The following is a 22440-nucleotide window of genomic DNA, read 5'->3' as shown; positions in this document are numbered from 1 at the left end:
TTCAAAAGACTGCACACAGTGTAAACATATCCTTAATATGAAAAATACTTTTTTAAAGACAGGACAATTCCAAGTACTAGGAGAGATTCTATTGTATAATCCATAGCATTATTAAGGCTAGATAATTCAGTAATGTTTTAAAGAGAGTAGAGGGAACTTTAGAGATTAGAGTGGTTAAGAAACTAGATCTAAGGTCAAGAAACTCAGCCAGTTTGACACGGACAAGTTTCCCGGGGGACTCGGGGTGCACTCCGCCTAACTCCAGGGTGCTGAGTGGAGTCCTGAAGGGGAAGACCACAGTGACCCAGCCCATCTCACTTAGAACAGTTGAGCTGTTTGGCAGGAAAGCACAGAAAAGGAACTCCTTGTGCAGGAACCAATGCCTGGTGGAGGCACGTAGCTAGGTCTAGAGGCAGAGAATGGATGGTGGCAGTGGTTTTTCTCCATGACCTCTCTTGGCCCAGTTCATGCTACTAACCAATTCATAACCTGCATTCCTGCTCCCTGTTGCTGCCATAACAACAGCAAAAAGCAATCCCATATCCATGATTCAGTGCCATTAGGTCAGCTTGAAAGAGTTAAACCGTGCTAGTACCCACCTCCTCCCCAGTGAGAGAATCAGAGAAAGAACAAGCTGTGGCAGGCTCTGAGCAATCAGAGTTGCTAATTTGACACAAAGGGTCATCATTTGCTCCCATGAACCATCCTATGTCTAAGAGAATGCAGTGAGACACCAAATAAAAGACCAAAAAAACAAACAAAAAAAACCTCACTTCACCACCCATCCAAAGACAAGGGAGAGGGGAAACTTTAAAAAAATGGTTGTTATCATATATAAGCATAACCAGTGCTCATGGACAACAGGGGGGTGGGTGGGGGCATACGTGGGGAGGGGTTTGGGATGGGAATAGGGGGATGAGGACAAATATGTGATACATTAATCAATAAAGAAAATTTTTAAAAGTTTGTTCCTCATACATGAATGGGAACCTATATAGGCATCCATGTAGTGCCACATTGGCAGATTGAAAACCCAATTCAAAACCTGGTCCATGAGGCCAGCTAGTGGCTCAGTTGGGTGAGGGTCCTCCTGTGAGCCAAAAGGCTGCCATTTTGATTCTTGGTCAGAGCACATACTGGAGTTTCAGGTTCCTCCCTCTTCCTCCCTAGAAGACAACAGATCAACCAATCTCTTTCTCTCTCTCTTTCTCTCTCTCTCAACATGTCCTCGAGTGAGGATTTTAAAAATTGAAAATAAAAAACCTGCACAGTGAGGTTTATAACAGCTTTATTCATAATCGCCAAAATATGAAAGCAGCTAAGATGCCCTTCAGTAGGTCAATAAATGAACTGTGGTCCATCCAGACAATGAATTATTATTCAGCACTTAAAAAGAAAAAGAAAAAGAAAAGAGCCATCAAGCAATGAAAAGACATGGAGGAACCTTAAGTGCATGTTTACTACGTGACAGAAGTCAATTTTAAAAGGTTCAAGCCCTGGCCAGTATGTTTAGAGTGTTGGCCTCTCACACCCAAGCATCTGGGGTCCCATATGCAGTCAAGGGCATGCACCGAGGTTGCAGGTTGGATCCCCTGGCCCTGGTCAGGGCACATTCAGGAGGCAACCAATAGAGTGTATGTCATATCTAGGTTTTTCTCTCTTTCTTTCTCTCTCTCTCTCTCTCTCTCTCTCTCTCTCTCTCTCTCTCTCTCTCTCCTTTTCTCCCTCCTCCCTCCCTCCGGATTAACAAAATAAACAAACAAACAAGGTCCCATACTCTATACGATTCCCACTAAAATACATTCTACATCAGGTGAAAAACAGGAAGATAGTAAAAAGATTAGTGGATACCAGGGATTAGGGAGGAGAGAGGGATGAATAAATGGAGCACACACAGAGGAGTTTAGAGCAGTGAAACTACCCTGTATGATACTGTAATGGTGGATACATGCAATTATACATTTGTTCAAACCCACAGAATGTACAATGACAAGAGTAACATTAATGAAAACTAGACTTTGGGTGATGATCATGTGTCAATATAGGTTCATCCTTTTAAAAAATGCATCCTTAAAAAAATGATGTTAAGCCAAAACCGGTTTGGCTCAATGGATAGAGCGTCGGCCTGGGGACTGAAAGGTCCAAGGTTCAATTCCGGTCAAGGGCATGTGGTTGCGGGCACATCCCCAGTAGGGGGTGTGCAAGAGGCAGCTGATCAATGATTCTCTCTCATCGATGTTTCTAACTCTCTATCCCTCTCTCTTCCTCTCTGTAAAAAATCAATAAAATATACATTTTTTTAAAGTGGTGTTAATAGTAAGGAGGCTATGCATGTGTGTGAGCAGGTGGTATATGAGAACACTATAATTTCAATTTTTCTGTGAACCTAAAACTGCTCTAAAAATATAGAATCTATTTCTAAAAATTGTTATTTTTCTGTAAGTGTCATATATACTTTTCTCTAGTCAAGTAGTCTGACATGTTATAGGGAGTGTGAGGACAGCTTCTTTATGGCCACAGCCTGACTCTGGATGAAGAGACACAAACAGTGCAACTGAAGTCCCACTGAACCTCCAGCAAGTTTCCATTTCCCCCTGCCCAGACCATGCTGCTCTACTTCCCGCGGGCCTTTCCTTTCCTTACGGCACACCCTGAGCTTGGGCGCATGCTCTTAAAACTGCCTATTGGTGTTTCATATCCAGCATCACAACACACATGACTACTGCTTACAGAGTATTTACACTCCTTGTCAACCTCCTCACCCAATATCAAGACATAATATTTGTGTTTAAAAGTATTGTTTTATGACTTCAAAATATTTGCGCTTTTAAAACCACAGATCTCCTGTAATCTAGTTGACAGTACTGTACCAATGTTAATTTCCTGTTTTGATATTTTACTCCAGTCATTTAAGACATCAACCTTCAGAGAAAGCTAGGTTAGGGGTTCATGGGACTCTATGTTCTATTTTGTAACTTCTTGTATTTCAAAATAAAAAGTTGAAAAAAATTAAAATCAGTGACAGCTCAGTTTGCTCAAATCCTGAAGAGAAAAAAAAAGAAAAGCATAGATTGTATAGATTCAGACACTAAGGGAGAAGAGAACTGGCAGGAAGGTAGTCAAGCTTTGCATTTGTTTCTAACACCTTTGCTTCTTGCAAATGACAGACATACATGTACAAACAGAATTTGCATGAATCCTGCACCTGGAATCACACTCAAGGTATGTTTTAACTTGGGGAGTGGGGGAAGTTTCTATTTTGGGGCTTTGCATAGATCTTTGGGAGAATATCAGTAAGTTTGCAATCTTTGTCACCAATTTTCATGCTTAAAACAAGATGAGGAAGAGAAATTCATACTAAGTTCAACTAGAAATGCCAAGAGGTCAAGGCTAAGCCTTTTTCTTTGATTGGGAAAGGAGGCTCAAAGATGAATAACTACTTGAAAAGCTCTCTGTCCATCTTCCTCTGGTCCCTAGCATTCATTAGATGCTCTCAAGCAGCAGCTGTGTGTCAGACACGCTACAATGGACATTCCAAGCTGTACTGGAATCTCAATTATCTTGGGTCCAGCCAGAGAGAAGTAGGTGATCAAATGGTTGTTATCACGGTGTTCTGTGCTCAGCCTCATGCTGGATATTACAAAGAAATAGCTTCCAGGCCTAGAGCGTATAATTTAAGGCCAGATAGATAAATGTAAATAGGTATATTTAAAATAAAATAAAAATATTATGATAAAACTAAGGAACTAAGAGAGAAGTGTTAGGTAAGTCAAGAATATGCCAAATGCAGGCTAAGGATAAATCCATATTGAGATAGTAAGAAAAGTCTGCCTGTAAGTGGGGGCAGATCAAATGGGAATTTCATACCCATTGTATTGTTATTTGATCTTCATTTGATTTCTGCTGAATCCAAGAGAGCACATGGAACTAAAAAGGTGAAGGTCTCTCACTTTTTTCTACATCAATAGGTATTCACTGAGAGCTGGCTGTACCAGGGGCCATTATACTCAAGTAAGATGTGGCCCATGTCAGAATTATGAATTAGCTCACTTTTGAACTTCAGAGTGTCCCTTGATATCCCTCTCTCTCTCTCTCTCTCTCTCTCTCTCTCTCTCTCTCTCTCTCTCTCTCTCTCTCTCTCTTTCTTTCCAATAAAAAATATATATATATATATTTTTGAAAAAAGAAAAGAAAGTGTGCAGGAGGTCTTGGGCTTTTTAGGTGCTTCTGAACAGTTTTAAGATGACCTAATGTATTAGTAAAGGGAAAAAAGTATCCCTATATCCCCACATCATTCAAATTATTAGATCAATCTCAAAATAATAATGTTCTCATACATTTTTACAGAGTGGTGGCCTCCCCAGGTTTTCAATAGCATGCCATCTCCATGAGCTCTGGGGAGGTGCAGCCCACAGATTTTCTAGCAGTAAGAAGACACAGGTGAAATGAATATCAATGACAAGTAGAATGGATGACCGCCAGGGCAGGGAGGGACCTTCTTTGTATTCACTGATGTATCCATCCTGAGTGCGGGTTTGACCAGCTATGCTGGAGTGGGTTTGCCCAACTATAAAACGGGGACATACCTACCTCTAAAATAGGGTTTTCTTGTAAGAAGCACAAAGCAGAGTACCTGACATGCAGTATGCTCAATATTTGGTAGCCAGGAGTTCTGTGCAAACCGAGACTTCAGATTTCTATAGAACTCATGTCTCTCCTTGAACCCTAAACCAGGTGGTGGCATGTAAGCTAGAAAATGGAGTGTTTCCCTAATTCCTCCTGCTTTCCCACTCTACCCAATTCTGTGAAATCAATCATATATTTGGGAGGTTCCATTCCTTCCTGTATTAGTCAGGGTTCTCCAGAGAAACATATGTATATGTATGGACGTATACGAGGAGACTTATAGGAATTGGCTCACGCAGTTATGGAGTTTAAGAAGTCCCACATCTGCTCTCCGCAGCTGGAGATCCAAGAAAGCCAGCGGTGTGATGCAGTCTGAGCCTAAGGCCATCTTGGGGAGAACCATCTGCTTTTCTTAGACTTTTAATACCGAATCAAACGCTAACCTCTTCCAGAAATACCCTCACAGACTCACCCAGGGAAAATGTTTTACCAACTATCTGGGCATCACCTGGCCTAGTCAGGTTGACACACAAAATTAACCATCACATTTTTCAATAGCCACTCTCCTCATCTTCCTTCACAGCAGAATTTCTGGTTTTATTTTATTTTATTATTTTTTTTGTTCATCCTCACCCAAGGATATTTTTCCATTGATTTTTTAGACAGGGTAGAAGGGAGAGGGAGAGACAGAAAGAAACATCAATGTGAGAGAGACACATCGATTAGTTGCCTCCTGCACACACCCCAAGCAGGGCCGGGGAACCTGCAATCAGACCAGAATCAAACTCGGGATCCTTCAGTCCACAGGCCGACACTCTATCCACTGAGCCTAACCTTCTGGGCAGAACTTCAGTTTTCAGCTGCCCAGCTAAGTGATATTTTTCAGGCTTTCAGGTTAGACATGGCTGAATGGCTAAAGTGTGGCTAGAAAAGAAGGTTCATTCCATTACTAAGCAGTGCTACTAGCCAGACAGATATGTCTTACCATGAGCCAAACGTATCTTCCTGTAATTTCCCCTGCTAGTTCTTATTCTGCTGCTAAGTACACAGTAAGCCTGTGCCCTCTTCCTCAAACATTTGTGAGCAGCTAGCATGTTCCCATTAAAATATGCAAACTTCAGGCTAAGAAGCACACTCCTGGACTTCAAGACAGTGTGAACACAGTTTTCACCCAGCATAGAGCAGAGCCCACCAAGAGTGAATTTGCCTCATGATGTTAGAATCAGGTTCTAGGGAGAAGGCTGTTGAGTGACAGCACTAAGCCTATGGCAAATACCAAAAGGAATCAGGTACCTAAGATTTCCATGACAAAAATCAATTCTAATGACTCTGTGCATAATCTAGGTTTAGATTCTCAACTACTGAGAACAAACTTGTTTGAGCTCCAAAGCTTATCCCGTGGGGGTAGGGGTGGGGGTGTGGACGATGCAGTATAGTGTAGGGAAGGGGCTAGGAGCTAGGAGCCTGGACCTTACAACAGACCCTGCCTATCTCTACCAGGCGGGAAGACTTCCCTCTCTGGATCCCCAGTTCCCTCATCTGCTGATGAACCAGATGTTCTCTAAGCTTCACTTCCTCTTCTCCAATGATTCCAACTGTTCTCAAAGATATATCAGTATAAAGTTGACAGTGATTACTAAACTACAGTATAAGCAACTTAAAACAGGGACAGCTATTCATTTTTTTTACCACCAGAGCCTACTATAGTGTCAGGCACATAGGAAATGTTCAGTTATATGCTTGTTTGATGAAGAATTATTACATTTGCAATGATCATATTTGTATGGCTCACATTGTGGGCTGTGCTCCCGTAACTGTCCCAGGAATCACAGGGCTAGTAGGCAGACAGACAGCCACTCGCTGTGCGATTAGTTGGTTCATCTGTAAAAGGAGGATAATAGCTGCCCTGCCTACCCCATGAGGTGGTTATGAGGACCAAACAACTATGAAGACACGCTCTTTGGAAATACGGTGAAGTACTCAACAAATAAATGAAGACCAGCATTTTGAAATTATCCAGGCCCTCCCCGAAATGGGTGATTGAGATGTCTGAACAGACGGTCTCTGATCGTGACTGCTCTGTGATCTAGTCTCTTCCCTTGGTTTCCTCAGTAGGTTGACTACGCCCCTCCCCCCACCCCAATACACACACAAAGGTGAGGGGAAAGAGCGGACGCAAAACAACTGAGGTCCCTGCCCCAAGACTTTGGTGAGGTCAGAAACTGACAACCAAACCAATTTCTGCTGAGTGCGAGAAGCAAAGGGAGCCCGGGGTTGGGAAAGTGGGGAATGGGCACTGTGTTGCAAGGCCTGCTTACGCGGTGCAGGACGTGTAAGTCTGCGGAGTGGTGCAACTCCAGGATTGGGACATCGGAGTTGGCATTCTTTCCCTTCTCTGTTTCCCCTCACACTACTTCTTTCTTCCCGTGGAAAACATTCTAAAAATAGAGAAAAATATTTTGTCTTAATGCAGGTTTTGGAAAACATTGCTGACTCGATGTTGGAAAACCTACCACGGCTGGCCTGTATTCATGCGCAGCGTTCAGATCAGATCGTGGGGTGGTCTGCAACTGCCTGTGTCAGGACCACACGTCAGCACTGTGTTCAGTTCTGGGTGACACCTTCTAAGAGAACATTAACAAATCCATATTCCTCTGTATAAGGAAAATCTGGATAATTCAAGCCATCTGGAAGCCATGCTCTGTTAGGAATAGCTAAAGAACTAGATGTTAGCTAGAGAAAAAGATAATGAGATAAAATAATAACCACTTACAAATACCGGAGGAGCTGACTTGCATTGTGTTGCTTGCGTGAGCTGAAACCAGATTGCTTGCTGGAAGGCACAAGGGAGGCACTTTCAGCTATCCCACAAACTAACAATGAGAGAAACGTAGCAACTGCCTGCCCCACTAGGGTTCTCAGTAGCAGCTACATGTCCAGTGTGGAAAGCTTTGCAGAGGGTTCCTGCAAAAGCTGGCAACCAAACTAGTGGCCTCTGGTTTGTGAGCCCTGCAGATGGGGGATCCTATGATTCTGTGAGGGCTTAAGATCAAGCCCCAGCTCACCAACTTAATAACTGAGCAGGATACTTCTCTGCATATCAAGTCTGGAATGATACCATGATCTCAACTGCAATATTAAGTGAACCTGTGCATAAAGCTGCTGATCTAGTATTTAGTCGTACAGGGGCCATGGACTGGGTGAGACATAGCTTTGACAAGTCCCTTGGAGTCAACCTGCTGGCATTGCAACGAGAAATGTGCTGCAATTTCTTTCCATTCACATCTTGGGGCAACTGGAGATTGTTATGGCATGTCACAGGCAAATCAAAGACTGGCTTAAAGCTCCACATTAGAAGTTTGACATCTACCCCAGTATTCCCTGTCTAGTGTTCATTGATATCTCAGGGTGATATAGCAGTCCACATTCCAAGTACAGTTTTGTTTCAATATTTAATTTTTAAATCAATAAATTCGATCTTTAAATGTTTTTCCTATGGCAGCCTTAGAGGTATGCCAGTAGACCTCCCTGTAAGAAAAACTTGCATATCAGCTGCCTGGGAGGCAGTTAAATGAGTCTCCGGCTGCATCACCTCGGGATCTGAGGCAGCATCCTAAACTGAGGCCACGCTCCTCCTGGCAGCTCCCAGGTGATGACTGAGCACAGCAGTGCAACGGGGCCTGGCCATTTCTGCCCACAGTGGGGCTCCTCTACAGGGAGCTTTTCCCTGAGCTCCCACAGGGCCAGCTGCAGCTTCTCAGAGCCACCCTGAAATGTGAGGCTCTGCCCCCACTCCCACTTCCTTCCTGCCCATCGCCTTCCACAGGTATCAGACCTACAACCCTCTCCCTTTAGTTATCTCAATAAATCTTTTGCACTTTCAATTCCATCTTAATGTCTGCTTGCCAGAAGACCCAACCACTACATTTTTCATTAAAACAAAATAGCTTGAAAGCATCTTCTGTACACTATACACTTGAAAGTATCAAGTGTACAGAAGTTAGGGTGCAAGATGAGCGTACTTCTGACATTTGGCTGGCTCACTCAGATGACTTATCACAGGCCACTGTGATAGGTTTGGTCATTAAACAGCTTCAGATGGATTTAATATCAGCCATTTAGTATTCAATTTATACCTGTTATTGATCACTGTTTAAAGATAGGAAGCATAGGAAATACTGATGTTGAAATATGAGTCATGAGCAAATGATAAAGATATGTCAAAAAAGACACAGGAGAAAAGAAAAAGGAAAGAAAACCCTACCCAGTTTTGCTCAGTGGTTGGAGCATCGGCCCTTGGACTGAAGAGTCTTGGGTTCAATTCAGGTCAAGGGCACAAACCTCAGTTACAGGCTCAATTCCCTGACTCAGTCAGGGCATGCAAGGGAAGCAACCAATCAATGGGTTTCTCTCATATCAATGTTTCTCTCTGTGCATCTCTCCCCGTCCCTTCCACTCTTTCTAAAAATAAATGGAAAAAATATCCTCAGGTAAGGATTAACAGCCACAAAAAAGGAACAGAACATAAAAGACACAAGAGCTTACTTTAAAGGGTTCCATTGGCCAAAGCTGGCACATTCTGAGCAACAAAATAAATAATAATAGTAATAGATTATAAACCTGAGAAAACTTAGAATCCCCAGATCCATTCAACTATAAATAAAATGAATGAATGAATGAATAAATGAGTGCAGGAGATGAGCTAGCTTTTCCTTAGAGCGGAATGCGGACAAATGTAGAAGGAATGATGGAATTTGCAAGTCACCACTTGGTAATCACCATTGTAATAATTATTTCAGACAAGAATACTCAAGTGAGTGCAAGTTTGACAAGAAACAGGACATATGCATTCTCAAAATATCTCCCCGCAAAATAGCTATTAATTACAAAAAAAAATTAGTAAGTTTACAGTAGAGAAATGTGACAGATATCATCCTACCCAAGGAATCACAGTTAACACCACCAGGAGTGGGAGAGAGATACATGTGTCTCCTTATGAGATGCACTAAGATGCTTCACCACTTCTCAGGCATTCCTGCCAAAGATGCAGAACTTCACTCTAATCATAAAGAAGCAACAAATGAACCCCATTCAGGGATAGTCTAAGAAAGAAATGGCCTGGATCCCAAAGGAATATTGTTACACCCATGTACATAAAAGCAGTATTCACAGTAGCCAAGAGATAGAAGCAACCCAAATGTCCACCTACAGATGAATGGATAAACAAAATCTAGATTATACACACAATGGAATATTATCCAGTCTTTAAAAAGGAAGGAAATCCTGTTATATGCTACAACATGGATGAACCTTGAGTCCATCAAGCTAAATAAAATAAGCCAGTCACAAAAAGACAAATACTTTTATGTCTCCACTTATATGAGGTATCCCAGGTGGGTGGGAGCATAGATAGGTAGGTATAACAGAGGGTCTCTTCTGAGATAGATGGATAGATAGATAGATAAGTAGGCAGAGGAGAGAGAGAAAGATTGAGAGAGAGAAAATGAGAACATAAATAGGGTAAAATGTTAACATTTGCAAAATATGGGTGAAGGCTATCCTAGAATGCTTTGTGCTACTTTTGCAACTTTCTAATAAGTCTGAAATTATTTCAACACAAAAAATTAGTGCTTGCTTCAGCAGCACATATTTAAAAAATTTAAAAAAAGAAAAGAAAAATTTAAACACAAGCATTTCAGTTTCATGAGGCACATAAAATGATAAACATTTTGAACATTCACCTCAAAAGAATTTCCCTCATAATTGGAAGTTTCGTGCATCTGATCAAAGTTATTTTTTAAAATATATTTTTTTTAAATTTTATTAACTTGAGATGGAGGGAAGAAGAAAGAGAGAGAGAGGAACACCAATCACCAAACACCAGTTACCTCCCACATACACTCCAACCCATGACCTGGGTATGTGCCCTGAACAGGAATTGATCCCACCACCTTTTGGTGCACAGGACGACACTCCAACCAACTAAGCCACACTGGCCAGGGCTGATCAAAGTTCTTATACAACAAATCTAAGACGTCTCTAAACTGTCAAAATCTATTGTTGAAATATAAAGTATAATGACAATTTTCAACAAACCCCTTTCAAGAGATAGAGTATTTTCTCATAAAAAAATGTACAATGCCATTTATTTTTCTTGCAATTTCTTTGTATTGAATTTATTGAAGTGACATTGGTTAAAGCACAATGCCATTTTTGATTTTACCTCTCATGCTTCCCTTCTATAATGAAATTAAATAGCATGTGTTAACTGTAAAATATAAAAAGCTGAAGATTTATGTCCGTTTATGTGGAGATACTGTTCTTTGTGGCCCTGCAGCCATCCCCACATTTCTTCCTGGCTGACTGAACTTTGATTTGGCAAATGCCAGGGGCAGAAACCCCCAATTTCAAGGCAAGTTGCCTCTTAAACCATCCATAGGGATGAGTTGTGATTGGGCTCATCCACCCACCCTCCCAAACCCTGCACCCACCGCCACTCCCCTCGCAGGTGACTTGTCTGGATGTAATCACATGGCCAGTTCCTTACAGTAAGCAATAAACAATGTCCTTTGGTTTAACCTACGGCACTATTGTTTATTACCCAAAAGCATTAGAGTCCAAAGCATTCCTAACTAGTAAATATATCATGAATGTCATAAAAATCTACTAATACAGACCTGGCCAGGTGGCTCAGCTAGTTGGAGCATCATCAGTACACCTAAAGGTTGAGGGTTCAATTCCAGGTCAGGGCATATATCTAAGTTGTGGGTTGGATCCCCAGTCAGGCATGTATGGGAGGCAACAGATGGATGTTTCTCTCTCACATGGATGGTTCTCTTTATCTCTCCCCACCCCCTCTCTAAAATCAATAAACATATCCTCAGGTGAGGATTTTTTTAAAATCTACTAATTCAAACCAGGTCCTGTGCTAAAGTTTAACATATATTTTCTCAACAACTCAGTCAGGTAAATAATAGTGTCACCATTTTTCAAATGAGGAAATCCATGCTGAGAAGTAAAAATCTTATTCCAAGATTTTAAACAAGATATGTCGGATCTCAAAGTTGAAATGAACCATACTATTAACCACTGAGCCCCACTGGCCTCCTGAAATGAAGCCCCTTTTAAGGAATATATATATGAATCTGATTAAAGGAATCAAGAAAAGAGGAAGATCATTCAGTCTTAGGTAGAGAAGGTCTGCTAGGGAACCTCGGAAAGGGGGATCACTGGGGAACCCTCCTCCACGGCTCCTTGGAGGTATGCCAGGGAGCCTCCCACCCCAGGCCCCAGATGTTTAAGTTCCCAGCCCTAACCTCTCCTGCTCACTTATCTGCTGGTCCTGAAACATTTGCCTGGTGGCAGATAGAGCCTGTCATTTCTCAGTTTGACCTCTAATGAAAATTTGAGTTAGCACTCTAACAAAAACAGTAGGATACAGTAAACATTAACAATTAGCAAGTAGCTGAAACCGGTTTGGCTCAATGGTCTGCGGACTGAAAGGTCCCAGGTTCAATTCCGGTCAAGGGCATGTACCTTGGTTGTGGGCACATTCCCGGTAGGGGGTGTGCAAGAGGCAGCTGGTCAATGTTTCTCTCTCATCGACGTTTCTAGCTCTCTATCCCTTTCTCCTCCTCTCTGTAAAAAATCAATAAAATATATATTTTTTTAAAAATTAGCAAGTATTACAGAGACTATCTTCTGAGTCCTTTCTTCCTTTTTTTTTTTTTTTTTTTTTTTTTTTTTTTTTTTTTTTTTTTATGATGGGGTGGCAGTTGTGCCGGAGAACTCAGGAGCCCCACATTGGAAATTGGGAGGAAAAAGAAGAAATTCCTGGGTCCCAGCAGCTGGGCTTTCGGTGAGCGGGGATATAGAGCAAGGCTGTGTGTCTAGATAGGGGTCATTCTGTCACTTCCTGTAATGTGTTCAAATGTATTGACAAATCACCTCATATTAAAAGGAGCTTTCTTCCAAAGGATTCCATAACTGAGAGGTCCCTGTGTATTGTCTCAGAGATGAAGAACCCTTGTAGGAAGAACACATGGGCCAGTTCAGCCCTTTCCGTATGAAATGGAGGATGGAATTGCTTGGCTTCTATTATATCATAACCTCAGGGAGTACAATTTGAAGAGCTTTACCTAAAATGATGACTCAGAATAGGGTATCACATATGTACTACATAGTAAACAGAGACCATAGGCTTCCAACAATGTGCACCCCTCAACTCAGGCCCAGATCAGACATGGATCACTGCACACTAAAGCATTGGTGGGAAATGGGTGAGTTGAGTCACCTGCAGAAACAGGTGCTTTGTAAATGGTTACAGGTTAACCCAGTAAGTTATTTCTATAAACAATGATGGATCAAATGATAATGTAGGGAAAGAACTGGAAGACCTTCTAGGCAGATAAGAGATTCACCCAGAAGCCATCGGGGGCACATTCTGTTCATCTAAGTATTTCTTCCACTGCAGTCTCATGTAAAGCAAAAACCTGGCCTCCTAACTATTTAAATCAGCACTTTTATGTTTTGGGTTTCAATAAGTTGAGATCCCAACCTGGCCCTATAGCTCCATTGATTGGAACATTGTTCCATAGACTGAAAGGGCTTGTGTTTGATTCCCGGTCAAGGCAAATACCAGTCGGGGCATGTACAAAAGGCAATTGATCAATGTTTTTCTCTTACATCTTATGTTTCTTTCTCTCCCTCCCTGATTTCTATCTCTAAAAATCAATAAATATCCTATCTAATAAAGATAGAATGTGCTAATTGACCATCCAGCCCTCACAAAGATAGAAGCACCCACAGCTAATAAGGAGAGAATATGCTAATTAATCACCTCACCCTCAAAGATGGTGGCACCCTCAGCCATATACCAAGGCAGCAGGCACGTGCAACACAGCCAGTCCCAAGCCCTGGCGGTTCCGGCCACTCTGCATGCCTGCCTCCTGAGTCCCCCAGTTCCCTTAGCCCCCCCAGACACTCAGGGCCAGCCTTAGATGGCAGCTTCCCGGCCGCCCAGGGCCGCCCAAGGCTCAGGTAACCAGGGCCGGCCAAGGCTTGCACTGCTGACAATGGCAGCAGCAGAGATCTGATGGGGGCACCGCCTCCTCTGATCGCTGGGTCACCTCCTGCTCCTGAGGGCTCCCAGACTGTGAAAGGGGGCAGGCTGGGCTGAGAGACCCTCTTCCAGTGCATGAACTTTCATGCACTGGGCCTCTAGTAAATAAATAAAATGAAAATAAAATTAATTGGAGGTCCCATGCTGATATGTTAGGTAATCTAGAGTGAACAACAAAATCTGAGTATTTAACCTAACCATGAAATAAATTACTGGCTTTCAAAAATCAGTGACACACAAGAATCATCAAGAAACTTTTAGAAAACACATTTGACCCTTGAACAATATGGGGATTAGGAACACTGACATGGGCCATGCAGCCAAAAATCCATGTATAACTTTTTATTTTATTTTGTTTTAGAGAAAGGAAGGGAGAGAAGAAAGAAAGTATTGGTGTGAAAGAGAAACATTGTTTGGTTGCTTCTCATATATGTCCCAAGGGACAAGAACCGAAACCTAGGTATGACCTGACTGGAAATCGAACCCATCACCCTTTGAAATACAGGATGATGCTCCAACCAACTGAGCCACACTGGTCAGGACTCCATGTATAACTTTTGACTCCAGAAGGAACTTAACTACAGAAGGAACCGAGATGGAGGGTAGGTAAACGCGGTACTCACATTCTCCCACAATGACATCATAATTACAATCAAAATACAGAAACAACGTCATTCAGAACCACCTGAAATCTGACTGAATGGAAGTCCTACAACTAGAGAAGTAAAGAAGAAAGCACACTGAGACTGTAGGTGGGCCTTAGGCTTTGCAATTTTGTTTAACTTCTCAAGTGATTCCAGTGTTTAGCCAATAAAAAGATTCCAAATGATTGTCACCACACCTAGTCACAGGGCCAGCATGTGCTGAGCTTCAGGATGGGGCTACAGGAATACAAATATTTTATATCTCGTTGAGAAAACAAGAGATACATGCATGGGAAACTATTAGTAAACCAAATTCTTGGATTTGGAATTATTTTGGAGAGATCTGTGAACAAAAAAATCAAGCATCCAGAATTAGTGAGCCCCTTGGTATTTCTGTTGTGTCTGAAGCCTTTTTTCTAGATGGCTATAACAAGCCGCTTAACAGCCTTGAATCATTTTTTATTTGTTTGTTTTTAAGAATGACCTTCTGAAGGAAGGCTGGATAAATGTTTAGGATACTAAACTGCTCAGTAGTTTCCAGAGAACATTCCTCCTCCTGCCATCATAGGCTGGAAAAGTCCCCTGAAACCTCATCGATCCCACCCAGTCCCTTTGCCCATGAGACTGGAAGTCCCCAGCTGAGAGCAGCAGGTGTGGTGTGGAAGGGAGGAGACTGGGTGCCTGTCTGTGTACATGTGTGCATTCGCTCCAGTGCTCCAGACCCTGCAGGTCTCGGTCATGTCCATTTTCTGAGCCTGAGGTCAACAAGGTGGGTCCATAAGAACAGACAGCCATTCCAGCTGACCCTGCTGTGGAGCAAGAAGGGTCCGTGGGGTGTTGGTAAAGGATTGCACTGTCTGGCAGAGACTCAGCTCTCTGCCCTCCTAAGCCCTGGCCCCGGCCCCTGGTCTAGATGACAAACTTCACCCACATTTGGGTATCGTCCAGCTGAGACAGTGAGAGTATGAGGCAGACTCACCTCCCTCCTCCACTGGCTCCCACTGGCCCCATAACCAAGGCCCCATATCTCAGCCTGGTAAGGCAGAGCCTAGAGGGGGCCAAAGTCAGGGGGGTGCCAGGCAGAGGGCGTGCTGCATTTCCATTCGTAGCCCCCTAGATGGAAGCTTGCAGCTCTGCCAGTTCTGTTACACTTTAAAGTGAGACACAGAGCCTGGCATGGAATGCTGGCCTATGGAGATCCTGGGTAAAGGGTCAAGCCTGTGACTCAAGCGGCTCTGTTTCTCCCAGAAGTGGCGTTAGGACTCAAGCTGCTCCGTTTGTGTGCTGGACTCCCATCTGCTGCCTTTCTTTCCCACTCCCCTCTTCTAGTTCATGAGGCACAGATTACTCTCATGCTTACCCATTTCATCCTGTCTCACCCCCTCACGTATGTGTGGAGACATTGGCAGAGTTTCCAGAGCCTTTGCCTGTCTATATTGTGGAAGGAAGAGGAAAGTAACCTCACAGGGAGATCTGATCATAAATTCCTAACTGGACAGGTCATGGTGGGTAGTCATGCCTCAGGTATATAATATCTTTAGTAAAGGGTTTATCTTTGCCTAAATTAAGCAAGCCCTGTCCAGTATGCTGTGCATCTAGGTTAACACACCTTTGAAATAAGCCAAAACGACCCTCATGAAAGCATATCATTGTTAACTACCCTGTAATCCAACCCCTACCTTGCTTTTTCCCACCTCCATGTAATCTTTGCTCCTTAATTTCAAATGCTTAAAGGGAGCTGCAAAGCTGTCATTCTCAGGGGGATTTGAGATCTTGCTCCCCAGCATATGTCATCAGCTTGGCTCAAATAAACTCTTATAAAAATTCCCTATAGGTTTGGATGTTTCTCACATTGACATAGACATGGTCTTTCAGCACAGAAGGGAACAAATTGTTGGAAGATAAATGATCAGAAAGCTTTGAGCGAAACTAAGGGGGTTGGACAAATAGTCCAGAATCAGCCAAGTGCTGAGCAAGTTCAAGTTTTTGCCTACTTCGCCTTCATCTGCTGCTCCTCCTCCTCCTGGGAACCAAACTGCCTGAGTTCAAGTCCAGCTTTATAACAATGGAAAGTTGTAACCCACCCACAATTCTTTTGACATTGTGTAAATGCTAACTCTGACTAATATGTAGCTTGAGGATAAAAAGCATGTTTGTTTTATTTGTTAGATATATTTCCATTGACTTTTAGAGAGGAGAAGTGGAAGGGGGAGTGGAAACATGAATGAGAGAGAATCATTGATCAGCTGCCTTCTACATTCCCTCTACTGGGGACTGGGTCTGAAATTTAGGCATGCTCCCTGATAGGGAATTAAACTGGTGACCTCTTGGTGCATGGCACAACACTCAACCACTGAGCCACTGGCCTGGCAATAAACAGCACATATATACTTTTCATATATTTTTATGAGTTTTTTCCCCAATAATGCTAAGAACAGCAAGTCATCCACAAAAATTTTCTCTGCACATGACCATAAGCCAGCTGCTTATATTGAGTAGGACAAAGATTACATGGGGAAGTGGGCAAAAGGAAAAAGAATGGGTATGCAAATGGGTGTTACAGTGGGGCTGGGGCAGGATTGCATTATCTGGGCCACAAGGTTGTTAAGCTTTCCATGGTAATCGGCAGAATGGACTGCATTCTAAGGAGACTCCCAGGTCCTGGGGATGCACAACTCCCAAACAGGTTAGTTAGAATGCGCTTTCCGAGTGTGAAAGTGTGGGTATGAGATCCAGGCCCCTGGAGTACATAGTCTTGTTTTCATTCCCAAGTTCTGACCGAGTAACCTGGGAATTTTGGCTGCATAGAGGGAACTGAGTTTGAAACAGGAAGTAGAGACTTTGGCTCACACATCTGTGGCCCAACCTTGCACACATGACTCAATAAACAGCATATTTGAATAAGAAATCTAGGAACTAACTCCAGAAGATATAGACTCTGCCCTTCAGTTATCCCAGTTCTGGATATCTGCTGACCTTCAAACATAGAACCAGGGTGAAGAAGACCAGGATGACACACACTAGACCCATAGTCAGCAAATTGCGGCTCACAAGCCACATGCGGCTCTTTGGCCCCTTGAGTGTGGCTCTTACACAAAATACCACATACTCTAATTAAGTTAATAACAATGTACCTATCTAGATAGCTTAAATTTTAAATATTTGACTCTCAAAAGAAATTTCAATCATTGTACTGTTGATATTTGGCTCTGTTGACTAATGAGTTTGCCGAACACTGCCCTAGACCATCACTGGACCAGTTTCGAGGTCCTTATTGGAATGGACTGGACCACACACACAGATCTTGTCAACACCCTTCCTTTGATTTCTTTGTTCTGCTTTGCCTCTCCCTCTTCATAAAAACCTCTGTCTCACTGAGTCGTGGAGATGGGCTTTGTGACAAGAGTCCCCCGCCTCCTCAGGTGACTGACACTTAAATAAAACCTCTTTCCTTTTTCACCAGCATCTGTCTAATGAGTCTGGTTTCTGTAGTGGGAGGCAGCCAAACTTGGGTTCTAGTTACAATTTCACCGCTTACCAGCTGTGTGGCCTTGGACCAAGAACTTAACCTCTCTGTGCCTTACTTTCTTCACTGATAAAATGAAAGATAATAGAGCCTAAGATCACTCTCTGCCATCGTGTGCTGTTGACTCTTCTTCACTATGTCTTCTCACAAGATTTTCAGGATTCAGAAGTTCCTGGCCAAGAAACAAAGGCTGAATAGGCCTATTCCCCAATGAATTTGGATGAAAACTGGTAATAAAATCAGATACAACTCCAAGAGGAGACACTGAAGAACCAAGCTGGGTCTATAGGGAATCGCACATGAGATGGCACACATACTTATGCTATATCCAGGTTGATTGCATCTTACCACATCACTGTAAAGGTCACTACTATTTGGACAGTTGAGTATGTTTTACTGGGGAATTATTGAAAGAATTATATTAGGTTAATACTAGTGGCCCGGTGCATGAAATTCTTTCACATTAAAAGCAAATTAATTAGAGGAAATATTTTAATATTGCTATTCACCCTTTCTCTATAATAGAAGTGTCAGAGATGAAAGAAAATTAGTAAAATGTATATGAAAATCTTCCTGTGAGAGTCTGGAGCATGCTATGGGACCCAGAGTCAAGTCCCCAACCACCCATGTGCACCTCGAAATCACATGAGACCTAGACCTGGCCTGCCCCACCCCCATTGGACAAGATCCAGACCTGGGTGGCCCCACCCCCATCAAGCCCTGCTGGGTATGGGAGGGAGCAGCCTCAGGTCCCCTGCCCTGGCCCGACACCAGGCAGCCTGAGGTCCCTGCTGATGCCTATTACAACTCGTTAGGGAAACCTGGCCTCCAATGTGGGCGCAGCCATCTTGTGATGGCGTGACTGAGTGAGGGTAAATTTACATATAACCTCTTTATTATATAGGCTGTTTCTGCACTAGTAATTTGGATCAGTAATAAACATGTGAGACCTTTAAAAAAAAAATAGAGCCTAAAACATATTTTCCATTTTTATTCTTAGCTGGTAAAGTCATAACAGCTACTGAATGTACCAGGCATTGTTAGGTACTTTAAACAGATTATCTCTAATCTTTATAACTACCCAAACATGCGGGTATTATTGTTATTCTAGAGATAAGCAAACAGTCTCAGAGAGATTAAACAACTTGCCCGAGGACACTGAGGGTGGAGGCGATGGAGATCATTCATGGAGGTTATCCAAGGTAGGCCATTTCCCAAGGCGTTTCAAATGTGATGACTGGCAGTACCCCAGACCCAGAGTAGGTGCACTAAAACCATTTGCTGAGTGGATAAATGAAGGAAGGAACTGATGTCTGTACAAGTCAGTGTGTACCCATAGTTTCACAGACAGGCCTAAAGCAACTGGACCAAAGAAACACCGGGACCTGAGTAAACATGGCTCTCCCCACAGTCTGGAAAACACTTATTGTGGCTTCCTTAAATGCCCCATTATGAGCAGGGCTGACACATAGTCAGTCTGCAGCCTCAGGAGCTTCATTGGGTACCTTGGCCTTCCCATAACTGGTCTTCACACCAGCTCCAATCAGCATCCGCCCCCACACATTCATCTCCCAGGCATCCAAAACTCTCAGTCTCACAGTGGTTTTCCATGCTCCCAAAACAATTCCATGCCATCCCTGCCTCTAAAACTTCCCATTGACTCCATTTTATTGTACTCTATTGTGTGAAGAGTGGAAGGGGGGTGGAGGATGAGGCTGGGAAAGACCTAATAAGAGGAATTCATACTAAGATGTGAATGGCTTCATTTCAGTTATCAGGTAGCTTCTGAATTTTTGTTTCATCTACTAGGAGGAAAACCAATCAAGTCAGTCAAGCCCTACCCTGTTATCGTTTATTGTAGAGATAAGAAATGTGTCACATGAAAAGCCATTACAGAACAATTAAGTGCTAAAATAGCTCGATGTAGGCTGACAGTCTACCCTGAGTCACAGAATCCCCAAGTTGGCCAGGCCCTGGGAGGCTGCCTCCTCAGATAGGAAGCCCATCTTCTGCAGTCCGGGTATTCCTGCCTACTTCCTGGAGTCTGGCTGGGCGGAAGCCTGCACCTGCCATCTAGATTTCACCCCCGTTTCATTACAATCCACTTGATCTGTTTCATAAACTTAGATTTCAGATAAGGTTTTGTTTGAAGAAAAGGTTCTCTGGCTACAATAGATCAGGAGTTAGTGGCAGCTAAGACTGGAACCCAGGTCATTTTTAAAAATAAATATATTATTGAAGTATAATATACATATAAAAAAAAACCCACAAAAACCCATAGTTCATGTTCATAACAGCATGTTTTACAATTGCTAAGATCTGGAAACAGCCCAAGTGCCCATCAGGAGATGAGTGGGTAAAAAAGCTGTGGTATATCTATATCATGTAATAGCATGCAGCCGTAAAAAAGAAGAATCTCTTACCCTTTGAGATAACATGGAGGGAACTGGAGATTATGATGCTAAGTGAAATAAGTTGATTAGAAAAAGACAATGTATGATCTCACTCATATGTGGAATCTAATTAACAAAACAAACTGAAGAACAGAGTGGATCCAGATACATGGAAGCTTGGAACAGAGTGCAGAATCTTAGAGGAAAGAAAAGGAAGGGTGGGCGGGTGAGAGATAATCAACCAAAGAACTTGTATGCATATATGGACACATACAACAGGGTGGTGAAGGCCTAGGCAGGGAGGGGCCAGGAGGACTGGAGTGGGTCAATGGGGGACACAATGGGTCATATGTAATACTTTCAACAATAAAGATTTATTTTTTAAAATATCCTATATAATAAAATAGTAATATGCAAATTGACAGCACCTCCACTACACCCACAGGTCACACCCACCAGCCATGCCCACCAGCCAATCAGGAGTGAATATGCAAATAAACTCAACCAAGATGGCTGCCAGTCATAGAAAGAAGTAAGGAAGCTTGGGTTTCCCCTGCAATGGAAGAAGCCAAGCTTTTTGCCTGCCCTTGCTGGCCTTGGCCATGGTGGGAACTGGGCAATCGGAGCCACTGGGGTCAACTGCAGAAGATCAGAGCTAGCTGGGGGTCCCTGCCCAGGGCCCAAGTGTTGGCCAGAGGCTTGCAGCCTTGGCTGGGAGCTAAGCCGGGCAATGGGAGCCAGCTGTGCATCCCTGCTCGGGGCCTGAGCCTCAAACAGAGGCTTGTGGCCATGGCTGGGGCAGAGCCTACTGATTGCACCAGCTGGGGGTCCCCTGCCCAGAGCTGGAGGCTTTAGGCCTTGACAGAGGCAGAGCTGGAGATTGGAGGAGATAGGTGTGAACTACAGAAGAAACACCTTTTCTGACCACTCATTGGCTAAGCTCCCTGTATGCCAGTGGTAATATTCTTAGTAACTTGGGTATAAGAAACCAAAAAGGTGATCTGGGGTTTTTCTGGGGGGAAAAACAAAGGTCCGCTGCTGGAAGGGCTAAGAAATGTCATAACCTGCCCTAGGCGATTTGGCTCAGTGGATAGAGCCTAGGTTTGCCAACTGCAGGGTCCAGGTTAGATTCTGATCAAGGGCATGTACCTACCTTGCAGGCTCCTCCCTGGCTGGGGCCCAGGTCAGGGCTCATGCAGGAGGCAACCAATCAAAGTATTCCTCTCACTTTGATTTTTCTCTCTGTCTTTCCCTTCCTCTTCCACATTCTCTAAAAGTCAATGGAAACATATACTCAGGTGAGGAGGAAGGAAGGAAGGAAGGAAGGAAGGAAGGAAGGAAGGAAGGAAGGAAGGAAGGAAGGAAGGAAGGAAGGAAGGAAGGAAGGAAGGGTCATATCCTTTGAAAGACACATCTTGAAAATGCCTAAAGAAAGTTATCATTTTTTCATGGTGGAAGGACTGGAGTCCATGTTGATGAAAACACCTTGGTGGCTGTGGTGACTGGCAGTGGCTGCAGCAGGAGGGTGATGGGGCTGGTGCCTTCCCCTGATCAGCCCAGTTGCCTCCCACAAAGGGAGGCCAGACTGCGGCTTAGGCCCATGGGGAGTTGGCCTAAACCATCAGTAGGACATTCCCTGAGGGCTCCCAGTATGTGAGAGGGGGCAGGCTGGGCTGAGGAGCCCTCCCCCCCCCCCCCCCCCCCCCCCCCGCACAAATTTCGTGCCCCGGGCCCCTAGTAACTCAATAAATGCTCAAAGTTAACACTCCTGAATAATCATTGCCCAGCTCAAGAGCTATAATAGGTCACTACCAGAATCCCAGAAGCTTCCTATGCTCCTTCACCACCCTTGACCAGAATTTTTACTTGTTTGTGTGGTTTGAACTTTGTGTCAGTGGAATTGCACACATGTATTCTACTTGGTCTAACTTTATTCAATTAACATTTTGTTCACAAGATTTGTCCATGTTGCCTCTTATAGCTATGGTTCCTTCTTTATTCCCAACTAAAAAGAGAATCAAAGAGGAGGTGAAATTGTGCTTGAGAATCAAAGAGGAGGTGAAATTGATGTTTGAGTAGAGTAACTGGGGTCAATTAATCTCAGTTGGAAACAAAAGAGAAGCTGTCCGT

The 22440-nt window shown here is 43.3% G+C and overlaps 1 protein-coding gene across 3 annotated transcripts in view; it reads right to left on the bottom strand.

The window, feature by feature from the left end:
• PFKFB3 (6-phosphofructo-2-kinase/fructose-2,6-biphosphatase 3) overlaps positions 1–22440 on the bottom strand; it is an 88311-nt gene that overhangs the window by 32006 nt on the left and 33865 nt on the right. The window contains exon 2 of one of the 3 annotated variants that reach the window (XM_084868484.1): positions 6945–7064. The exons of the other annotated variants lie outside the window; for them this stretch is intronic. Coding sequence (XP_084724610.1) covers positions 6945–7064 — 120 coding nt within the window. The remainder of the gene's footprint in view (positions 1–6944; positions 7065–22440) is intronic. 3 annotated transcript variants of the gene reach the window in all.

The sequence above is a fragment of the Pipistrellus hanaki genome (assembly GCF_964339955.1).
Source record: "Pipistrellus hanaki genome assembly, chromosome: 1".
NCBI lineage: Eukaryota > Metazoa > Chordata > Mammalia > Chiroptera > Vespertilionidae > Pipistrellus > Pipistrellus hanaki.
Note: the sequence above shows the minus strand (reverse complement) of the source record. Positions and strands in the feature narration are given on the sequence as shown.